The sequence below is a fragment of the Phoenix dactylifera genome, chromosome 12 (genome assembly GCF_051530095.1).
Source record: "Phoenix dactylifera cultivar Ajwa chromosome 12, Ajwa_hap1_PhDact_Kaust_v1.1, whole genome shotgun sequence".
Taxonomy (NCBI): domain Eukaryota; kingdom Viridiplantae; phylum Streptophyta; class Magnoliopsida; order Arecales; family Arecaceae; genus Phoenix; species Phoenix dactylifera.
The window spans coordinates 15,720,439-15,730,154 of record NC_143201.1 but is presented as its reverse complement, the minus strand read 5'-3'; the positions used below and the strand labels follow the sequence as shown (position 1 = coordinate 15,730,154).

General features: G+C 51.4%; 1 protein-coding gene across 1 annotated transcript; it reads right to left on the bottom strand.

Annotated features, from left to right (window-relative positions):
• Positions 1-531: 531 nt before the first annotated feature.
• On the bottom strand, positions 532-9,468 carry LOC149751549 (uncharacterized). The gene is made up of 3 exons (XM_089926780.1): positions 8,974-9,468; positions 8,023-8,856; positions 532-1,722 (listed from the first exon to the last, which is right to left on the bottom strand). The coding sequence occupies exons 1-3, from the start codon at positions 9,466-9,468 to the stop codon at positions 532-534; spliced, it is 2,520 nt and encodes an 839-aa protein (XP_089782906.1).
• Positions 9,469-9,716: the final 248 nt, after the last annotated feature.

Below are 9,716 nucleotides of genomic sequence, written 5' to 3'. Positions count from 1 at the left end.
AGAGTCGACTCCGCTGTCGTGGGGACGACTCGGCAGGTGCCGGGGACGTCTCCAAGTGTGCCAGTTCTTCCTGTTTGTGCCAGAGACGTCTCTGAGACTATCAGGAGACGTCTCGGCTGTCCCTGAACTTTTTCTTTCATCTCAAAAAATTCTTCAATAAATTCATAAAAATTATGGGAACTTGCCTAGACATTTCTTAACAATATTCTTAATAAAACACATGAATTTCTCAATTAAATTGTTAAGATAAATGGAATTATACTCTAGTGTTTTGTATTCATCAAAATCCATTAGGGGGTCAACACCCTCCTCGCGAGTCCGTAAACTGGCTAACCACTGCCGTGTCACCCTGAGAAACTGTAGCCGCTCACTCCGGGCCCCCCGCGGGATCCCAGCCCACTGCCATGTCGTCCGCGCCCATGTACACTGGAAGAGCACATGATCCACTGACTCCTCAGCACCGCACGTCCCGCACTCAGCTGGGACCCCCCAACCTCGCCTGCTCAGCTCTGCTCTCGTAGGAAGTCGGCTCTAGAACACCTTCCATAGAAAGAGAGCAACCCTCGGATGAAGTCCGGACCTCCACATCCAGGTACAGTCCGGCCCCGGCTCATGCCCTGGCTGAATGGCGCGCGTGATGTCTCCCAACCTAACGCTGGCCTGGCTCGAGGTGCCCCACACCCTGACATCTGGCCCCCTACATCCTGGTAACGGGAGGGATCGGATCCTCGCAGCTAGGTGTACCCCGAACAATAGCCTGAGTCTGGCCTCATCCCATACTGCCCCTCCTGGTACAAGGAGATCGCACACCCGCAACCCCTCAACCGCCTCTGTGTCAAACATAGTAGGCCAGCGGCTTAGGGCCAGGGAGTCCACCCATGAGTCGCTAGCCACATCAGTACTCCGACCGTCGCCAATCAAAACCCTGATATGTGCTGATACTGCCGGCAGGTGTCTCCCGATCTCACGCCACATGAAGGATACTCGGCGGCCCCGCTGTGCCACCCCTGAAACCCCTCGGCCATATCTAGCTGCCATCACCTGACTCCAGAGGCCGTGTGGCTCCAAGATGAACCGAGCCGCATGCCGTGCAATGAAAGCCTCGCGCCTCTCAATAAGGGACTGCACCCCCAGACCGCCCTCACTAGTGGGGCGGCAGACCTGCTCCCAGGCAACCAGGTGCACTCCGTGACCTCCACCGTATGACCCCCACAGGAAATCCCTAAGAAGGCGCTCGATCCTTAGCAGGATCGTCTTGGGAACCACTGTGTTGGCCATGAGGTAAACCGGTAGAGATCTCAGTACTGCCCTAACCAATGTCACTCTCCCCATCATGGATAATGATGATGCCCTCCATCCCTCCAGCCTGCTCCGGACTCGCTGTACCAAACCGGAGCACTCTGCCACCCGCAGTCTCCGGCCAGTGATAGGCACGCCTAGGTAGGTAAGCGTCCCTTCCTGCTCCGGTATCTGGAGGATCCCTCTGATCTCCTGTCTGACTCCGCTCTCTGTGCTGGGGCTGAAGGAGATGGTGGATTTGGAAAAATTCACCCTCTGGCCGGACGCCGCGCAGTATGCCGCTACCACCCTGCGAAGGACCCGAGTCTCTGTAGTCCGTGCCCTGGCCAAAAGAAGACAGTCGTCAGCAAAAAGTAAATGTGAGATAGGGCGAGCCCCCGTGGCTGGGGTGTAGGCCTCCAGCTCACGGCTAGCACACACTCTCTGCAAAGACCGAGATAAGATATCAGCACAGATAATAAACAAGTAGGGAGATAAAGGACATCCCTGTCGTAGCCCTATAGAGGACTCAAAGTAAGGTGACGGTGTGCCGTTGACCAAGATAGAAAACTTTGGCCCCCGAACACACCCCATAACCCAGCCGATCCACTGCCTGGGGAAGCCGTAAGCCTCCAACGCCTGCTGGAGAAAGCTCCACCTGATCCTGTCGTAAGCCCGTTCCATATCCAGCGTGACTGCCATCAGACTGTGTCGCTTCGAAGCGCGTTGGAGATGTTGTAGGCGCCCCACGCCGGAACCCACTCACACCAGCGCCGCCACCGACGTCGGACAAGCAAGAGAGATACAAACGGATAAGCACTCTCTCGCTCCCTCGACTCCGGACTCAAGGATCACCTCTTCGCTCCGCCTACGAAGGGCAAAAGATTACCCCGTGGTATCAGTAGGGTAAAACACTTGAGCACCGCAACGGATTATCAAAGATCAAAGGAAGAAGAAGGAAGAAAATAGCAAAGCAAACACAAAGATGTAACGAGGTTCGGCTACAAATAGCCTACGTCCTCCACAGCTCCATCTCAATAAGGATGAACTGATTACAGAGATAGCACACACCCGAACGATCACAAGCGATCGATCTACAAGAGATTCACACAGAATTCCCTTTGCACAAGAAGTAGGATCCCAATCCTCTTCTTCTCTAGAACCCTAGCCTCACAAACAAGAGTATCTCTCAAATATACGGCCAATCCTTCTTTTTCCTAGGGCTCTCATGAGTCCTATATATAGTCTCAAGACCTTCAAATGATCATAGCCGTCGAAACGCCAACAAAACACCAAAAGAAAACTCATCCGTATGATTTCCCGCGAGCCCGAGTCGACTCGGCTGAAGTCCGAGTCGACTCTGGCACGTCTGAACAACTTCCAGTTTAACTGGCACGATCTCGAGTCGACTCCACTGTATCTCGAGTCGACTCGACGATGCTCCGAGTCGACTCGACTGTAGTTCGAGTCGACTCTGACAGTCCAGACAGAAACATGGTTTTTGCGGCTTTCTCCTCTCGGGTCGACTCGACAGACCTCGAGTCGACTCGACTGTTTCCGAGTCGACTCGACTGTAGCTCGAGTCGACTCCGACAGTCCACCAGACGGAACTATTCAGAATTGATTCTCCTTCAATTCTCTTCATCACTAAAGGTCTCCACATACCCCAACAATCTCCCACTTGGAGACCTTGGGTATATTCTCTTGTTACTTGGTTCTCCTCTGTGCTCCCACTGAAACTGGATCATCCTAGTGAAATCGGTACGATGCCTCCTCAACGTCTTCAAACATGAAGACCAGCAGAAGCTGAACAGCTCCTCAGCTTCTCCACCGTGACGACCTTCGTCAACATATCTGCAAGATTCTGACTTGTATGAATTTTCTCCAACTTGACGAGTCCCTGCTCGAGCAATGACCTCACGAAGTGGTACCGTATGTCAATATGCTTCGTCCTTGAATGAAAAGCTGAATTCTTCGCCAGATGAATTGCACTTTGACTGTCTGAATATAACATGCAATCCTTCTGTTCCTTCCCAAGCTCTTTCATCAAGCCTTGAAGCCATATTAGTTCCTTGCACGCCTCTGTGGCTGCCACATACTCCGCCTCCGTAGTCGACAATGCAACAACTGGTTGCAACCTGGAATCCAACTGACGGCTCCACTGCCCAAGGTGAACAAGTACCCTGTCGTGCTTCTCCTGCCGTCCAAGTCCCCTGCCATGTCTGAGTCTACATAGCCCTGTAACCGGATCTCAGAACCTCCATAGCACAATGACATGTGCTCAGTGCCTTTCAGATACCTCAGTATCCATTTGACCGCGCGCCAATGCTCCAAGCCTGGGCAGCTCATGAAGCGACTCACAACTCCCACTGCCTGAGCAATGTCTGGTCTCGTACACACCATAGCGTACATCAAGCTCCCCACTGCCGATGCATACGGGATTTTTGACATATTGAGCTCCTCCACCCGCGTCTTCGGACTTTGCCCGTTTGAGAGCTTAAAATGGGCACCCAGCGGTGTGCCAACAGGTTTGGCACCCTCCATGCAGAATCTCCTGAGTACTCGGCTGATGTACTCCGCCTAAGATAGTCTGAGGATATGTTTAGACCTATCTCTGCTGATCCGCATCCCAAGGATCTGTTTTGCTGCTCCTAGATCCTTCATTGCAAATTTTCTTGACAGCTTCAGCTTCAATTTTGCAATCTCATGCATGCTAGCTCCTGCAACTAACATGTCATCAACATACAATAGCAAGATAATGTAAGATGTACCGAAGTTCCGGAAGTAGCAACAGTGATCCTCCTGACATCTCCTGTATCCTATCTCAAGCATGTAACTATCGAACTTGAGATACCATTGTCTGGGTGCCTGTTTCAAACCATAGAGGCTTTTCTTTAGTTTGCAGACTAAGTCACCCGTGCCAGCTGCAATGTATCCCTCCGGCTGCTGCATATATATCTCCTCATCGAGATCTCTGTGGAGAAAGGCCGTCTTCACATCAAGCTGCTCTAAGTGAAGATCCTCTACTGCCACCATGCTCAGCACCGCTCGAATAGTACTCATCTTGACTACAGGAGAAAAAATCTCTGTGAAGTCGATACCTGCTCTCTGCTGAAATCCTTTTACAACCAGTCTGGCCTTGTATCGCTTCTTCCCGCCTTGCTCTTCCTTTAGCCTGTAAACCCATTTGTTTGACAGTGCTTTCTTCCCCTTGGGCAGATCCACCAAATCCCACGTTTGATTCTGTTCCAATGACTTCATCTCATCATCCATGGCCAACTCCCACTCCTTCCTGGTATCAACCTCCAATGCCTCCGTGAAGCATTCAGGTTCGCCATTATCTGTGAGCAGCAAATAACTAAGAGTCCCATCATACCTTTGAGGAGGCTTCCCATGAGTACTACGAGTGGACCTTCTTAGTTGTGGAGGGGGTGCCATTGCTTCAGGTTCTTGCTCTGACTGAGTCTTCTGACCAGAATTTGTAGACTCCTCTTCAGAATCCACAAAACACGGCTCAACAGGTTTTGTTTCTGATTCAGTGCTCTGCTGCATTTTCTCATTGAATACCACATCATTACTACGAATGATCTTCTTGTGTTCGGGATCCCAAAGCCGGTACCCAAACTGTTGACCTCCGTATCCAACGAAAATACACTTCTTTGATTTGGCGTCTAGTTTGCTTCTTTGACTGGAATCAACATGGACATAACTGGTACAACCGAATACTCGTAAGTGCGCCAAATCAATCTTCTTCGCTGTCCATGCTTCCTCAGGAATCCCAAATTCAAGTTTCTTTGATGGCCCTCTGTTGATCAAGTAGGCAGCAGTGTTAACTGCTTCCGCCCAAAACTGCTGTGGCAATCCAGCATGTATCCTCATACTCCTGGCACGCTCATTAATTGTTCTGTTCATCCTTTCAGCAACTCCATTTTGTTGTGGTGTTTCTGGAACTGTCCTTTGCCTGACGATCCCAGCATCTGCACAGTAGTCCTCAAACTCCCTGCTACAATACTCACCACCGTTGTCCGATCTCAGGCATTTCAACCTCTTTCCTGTCTCGAGTTCTACCATCGCCTGCCATCTCCTGAAGACCCCAAATACCTCTGACTTGTGCTTCAAGAAGAACACCCAAAGCTTCCTGGTAGCATCATCAATAAAAGTAACATAGTACTGAGATCCACCAATGGAAGAAACTGGTGCAGGCCCCCACACGTCCGTGTGCACGAGATCTAGCTTTTCTTGCTTCCGAGGTTTACCTTCTTTGTTGAATGAAACACGCTTCTGCTTTCCGAGAACACAATCCTCACAGAAGTCCATCTCAACACTCCTGAGACCCTGCAGCTTTCCCAACTGGTGCATCACCTCCAGTCCCTGATAACTCATGTGCCCAAGTCTACAATGCCATAACTTGGTGTCCACATCTGCTGCAACAACTCCAATAGAGTTCTCCGTGCCGTTGGTGACATAAAGTGTCCCAACCTTCTTGCCACTAGCCACCGTCAACGAACCTCTGGATATCTTCCACTGATCAGCTGTGAAAGTAGCCTTGTACCCCTGGCTCGCCAACTGTCCAACAGAAATCAGATTTCTCTGCAGTTGAGGTACGTGCCGTACGTCCTCAAGCTCAAGTGAAGATCCAGAAACCAACTTCACTTCTGCGCTTCCCCTTCCTTGTATGGTGCAAGGCTCTCCATCCCCTAGGTAGACTTTGCCAAAGTCTCCCTTCTCATATCCTCCAAGAAGCTTCCGTTGGGATGTAGCATGGAAAGACGCGCCCGAGTCTATCACCCAAGACTCGTCACAGGTAGACAAAGATAGAACGAGGGCATCCATATCACCGTCTTCAGCAAGATTTGCCAGATCCTTGCTGACTCCTTCGGTGTGGTCGCCTTGCTTCCCTTTAGGAGATTTGCAATCCCTCCTAAAGTGCCCCGTCTTCCCACAGTTCCAGCACTTCGTTCCCTTGTTCTGAGGTGCTCGAGACCTGCTGGATCTCGACTTCGAGTCGCTTCGAAATCGACCGTCCTTCTTTTGTCTTCCCCGGTCAGAGGTGTTTAGTGCACTTCCAGACGACTCCGTAGCTCCAGAAGATTTCCTTCTTGCTTCTTCACTCAGAAGCACTCCCACAACGTCATCAAAAATCAACTTCCCCGTTGCCGAAGAGTTGCTCACCGCCATCACCAGGCCCTCCCAGCTATCAGGCAATCCGGAGAGGATTAGCAATGCCCGAATCTCATCGTCAAAACTAATCTCCACTGACTCCAACTGGGCCGTGAGTCCATTGAACTCGTTGAGGTATTCTGCTACGCTGCCGCCATTTTTCATACGAAGATTAAACAACCTCTTCATGAGAAATACCTTGTTTGATGCTGAGGGTTTCTCGTACATCCACGACAATGTTGCCATCAACTCCATCGTCGTCTTCTCGTTTTTGATGTTGAATGCCACTTGGGATGCAAGTGACAATCTGATGGTGCCGAGCGTCTTCCGATCAAGGACCTCCCAGTCTTCATCGGACATCTTCTCTGGTTTCTTTGCTCTACCTCCAAGAGGTAAATAGAGATCCTTTGGTAAAGGTAATCTTCTATTTGCATCTTCCAAAACCCGAAGTTCGTGCCATTGAACTTCTCAATTCGCAACTTCCCTTCATCCGCCATTGCAGAATAACCAATAGCTCTGATACCAATTGTTGTAGGCGCCCCACGCCGGAACCCACTCACACCAGCGCCGCCACCGACGTCGGACAAGCAAGAGAGATACAAACGGATAAGCACTCTCTCGCTCCCTCGACTCCGGACTCAAGGATCACCTCTTCGCTCCGCCTACGAAGGGCAAAAGATTACCCCGTGGTATCAGTAGGGTAAAACACTTGAGCACCGCAACGGATTATCAAAGATCAAAGAAAGAAGAAGGAAGAAAATAGCAAAGCAAACACAAAGATGTAACGAGGTTCGGCTACAAATAGCCTACGTCCTCCACAGCTCCATCTCAATAAGGATGAACTGATTACAGAGATAGCACACACCCGAACGATCACAAGCGATCGATCTACAAGAGATTCACACAGAATTCCCTTTGCACAAGAAGTAGGATCCCAATCCTCTTCTTCTCTAGAACCCTAGCCTCATAAACAAGAGTATCTCTCAAATATACGGCCAATCCTTCTTTTTCCTAGGGCTCTCATGAGTCCTATATATAGTCTCAAGACCTTCAGATGATCATAGCCGTCGAAACGCCAACAAAACACCAAAAGAAAACTCATCCGTATGATTTCCCGCGAGCCCGAGTCGACTCGGCTGAAGTCCGAGTCGACTCTGGCACGTCTGAACAACTTCCAGTTTAACTGGCACGATCTCGAGTCGACTCCACTGTATCTCGAGTCGACTCGACGATGCTCCGAGTCGACTCGACTGTAGTTCGAGTCGACTCTGACAGTCCAGACAGAAACATGGTTTTTGCGGCTTTCTCCTCTCGGGTCGACTCGACAGACCTCGAGTCGACTCGACTGTTCCCGAGTCGACTCGACTGTAGCTCGAGTCGAATCCGACAGTCCACCAGACGGAACTATTTAGAATTGATTCTCCTTCAATTCTCTTCATCACTAAAGGTCTCCACATACCCCAACAGGAGATCCCACATCATTTCCTGGGCCAGCATAATATTATGAGAAATATTTCTGCCAGCCACAAAGGCCCCCTGCTCCTGGCTAATGATGCCAGGCAGGAGGGGCTTCATTCTGCCTACCATGATTCTTGCGACAACCTTGTAAAGGGTTGTGCACAAGCTGATAGGCCTGAAGTGACAAGGTTCGGCCGCATTTTGGCATTTAGGTATTAGCGTGATGAAGGTGGCCTTCCAGTCCTCAGGCATAGCTGCCTGGTCAAAAAAACACTGGATAGCCTCCACCACCGCTAGTCGGATAATACCCCAATACTGCCGAAAGAAAAACGGGGGGAAACCATCAGGTCCCGGGGCCTTGTCTGCGGCCAAGGCCCATACTGCCTCCTGTACCTCCTGTGCCGACACTGGCCGGGTCAGGAGTACGCTCTCAGAATCATCAATACCTACGTCCACCATCAGAGGAGGGTCCCCATCACTGGCCACCTCATCCTCCGTCCACCTAGTACGGAAAAAATCGAGCAAGACCTGCCGGATGGCAGGCTCACCCTCCACTCGATGTCCAGACCCAGCTCGCAGAGAGTGGATCATGCTCCTCTGTCTCTGGATAACCGTCGACCGATGAAAGAACCTAGTGTTACGATCACCTTCGCTTACCCACTGCACCCAGGATTTCTGTCGCCAGAAAATCTCATGCTGCCGTAGTAGCGAGTGGTGAGTCGCAAGGAGTCCCCGGAGATCAGTCATATCGTCCTCCGGAAGCACGCCTCCCAAGTCCTCATTCCTCTGCAACTCAGCGATCGAAGTCTCAACCCCCTCCAATCGCCGAAAGATATTGCCCACGACCTCACGATTCCACCGGCGAAGGCGCCGTTTAGTCAGCTCAAGTTTGCGTGAGACCCGTTGCATGGCATCGCCGTGCACCGGGACCCGCCACGCGTCGCGGACGACATCCCAAGACTGGGGATACTACAGCCAAACCTTCTCAAAGCGGAAGGGGCTACGATGCGTAGGGCCAGATGATGTGGATAGCAGCAATGGGCAGTGGTCCGAGGCTATCCGAGGCAAGTGGCTAACCCGGCTAGTAGGAAATCGGAGGATCCAATCAGGGGACGCAAGGGCCCTATCTAATCGCTCCCAAACCCTAGCTCTGCCCAGCTGATTATTGCACCAGGTAAACTGTAGTCCCGTGAACCCCAAGTCTACCAGGCCATTCCGCGACACAAAGTCCCGAAACTCTCTCCTATCCACTCGATCCGTAAAAGCCGCGCCCCCCCGCTTCTCATCCTCACTCTGGATACAGTTGAAATCACCAATTGCTACCGCCGGAATGCCCTGAGCGGTCAGATTGGTGATCTCCTGCCAGAGGACTCTCCTAGCTCGGTGGTCCGTACTAGCATACACACCACACAGTACCCATGGAGCGACGTCGGGTCGTGATATGATCATAATGACTTGTTGGGAGCAGTTGTGGAAGACATCGACTGTCGCCACACCCCGCCTCCATAAAACCAAGATACCCCCCGACAGTCTCTGGGAATCGACTGCATAGGTCTCCCAATCCCTCTCCATGCGTCGTCTCAAACGGCTGAGCCCATCGCCAGATAATCGGGTCTCACATAGGAAACAGATCTCCGGACTATGGACTTGTACTAATCGTTTGAAAGTAGACATGAAGGACGGCTTGGCCGCCCCCCTACAGTTCCAAGCAAGTGTCATCATGGGTCACAGTCCACATAGTCGGCCTCAGACTCATCCTCCCCCAGAGTCGCAGGGCCATCCTCAGGCCCGGCACCCCGGCAATCTCGCTCCTCCTCCTC